We start from the raw sequence: 1326 nt of genomic DNA, 5'->3' as shown, positions 1-1326 counted from the left end.
AGCAGCTCAGAGAACTCATCGCCACCAAAATCGCCAAATACGCCGTCCCCGATCACTTCCTGGTAAGCCCCGCCCCTTCCTGTGTGTACACACACACACACACACACGAGGTAACAGCCAATCAGCAGCAGCCTCTGTGTCCCAGGTGGTGAAGCGTCTGCCGAAGACTCGCTCGGGGAAGATCATGAGGCGCATCCTCAGGAAGGTTGTCACGGAGACCGCCGGCGACCTCGGCGACGTGTCGACCCTCGACGACCCCTCCGTCGTCACGGAGATCATCAACGCCCACGAGCTGTACAGGAAGCTGCGAGCAGCAGAGGAGGAGAAGAAGTAGGAGGGACTTCCTGTTAGTAGGAGGGACTTTCTGTTAACGATGTCCCGACTTTACCGACAACGACAAAAATACACAACTACCACTACACAAAAATAGAAAATAAGACCGTGTGTGTGTGTGTGTGTGTGTCTGTGTGTATGTATGTGTGTGTGTGTCTGTGTGTATGTGTTTGTCTGTGTATGTGTTTGTCTGTGTGTGTGTGTGTGTGTCTGTGTGTGTGTTTGTGTGTGTGTTTGTGTATGTGTGTGTTTATCTGTGTGTGTGTGTGTGTGTGTGCATGTGTGTTTGTCTGTGTGTGTGTGTGTGTCTTTTTTCTTTGTTTAATTTAAATGTATTTTAGAATTAAGTTTTTTATTCAGATTATAATTTTTAAATTAACAAATTAACAGATTTTATATATAAATATTTTGTGAACCCGATTTTTATGACATAAAGATTAACATGAACTCTGCTGTCTGATTATTAATAAATATAATTAATACATATATATATATATATATATATTTTATTATATCATTTTATATAATATGTAAAGAACAGACAAATTAAATTAAATGAATTTAAAAAGACAACTAAAGTTAAATGTAATTAAATTCTTGGTTTCTCTTTATCTGTTTGTTATTAATATTATTATCTAATAATAATATTCTTGGTGTTGTTGTTGTTGTGTTGGCGGCCTGCGGCCAGCAGGGGGCTCCGAGCATGCGCACTGCGCTTCCCTTCTGCCGTCGTAAAAATGGCAGCTCGGTGACAACAACAGGCTGAGGCTCTCTGAGTTTCTAACTTTCTGTTTTGATGAAATAAATATGATACAATATAATATAATAATAATAATACAATAACATGCTCCTCTCTGCTGTGGAGCGGCTCGTCGCCGCCATGTTGGAGGACTTCAAACTAACGGCGGGAAACACAATCTGCCGAAAACTCAACGAAGAAGAAAAGACTGAGGTTAGAGAGAGAGAGAGAGTGTGTGTGTGTGTGTGTGTGTG

The 1326-nt window shown here is 41.3% G+C and overlaps 1 protein-coding gene across 1 annotated transcript; it reads left to right on the top strand.

The window, feature by feature from the left end:
• Positions 1–2: 2 nt before the first annotated feature.
• Positions 3–429, top strand: LOC117939883 (acetyl-coenzyme A synthetase 2-like, mitochondrial; the record flags this gene model as incomplete). Its single annotated transcript, XM_034865298.1, has 2 exons — positions 3–62; positions 146–429. Coding segments are annotated over 2 exons (249 nt in total), but the record flags the coding sequence as incomplete, so codon positions are not given.
• Between the last annotated feature and the right edge of the window lie 897 nt (positions 430–1326).

The sequence above is a fragment of the Etheostoma cragini genome, unplaced genomic scaffold (genome assembly GCF_013103735.1).
Source record: "Etheostoma cragini isolate CJK2018 unplaced genomic scaffold, CSU_Ecrag_1.0 ScbMSFa_137, whole genome shotgun sequence".
Lineage (NCBI taxonomy): Eukaryota > Metazoa > Chordata > Actinopteri > Perciformes > Percidae > Etheostoma > Etheostoma cragini.
The sequence above is the reverse complement of the archived record's forward strand: the minus strand, read 5'-3'. Positions and strand labels throughout refer to the sequence as shown.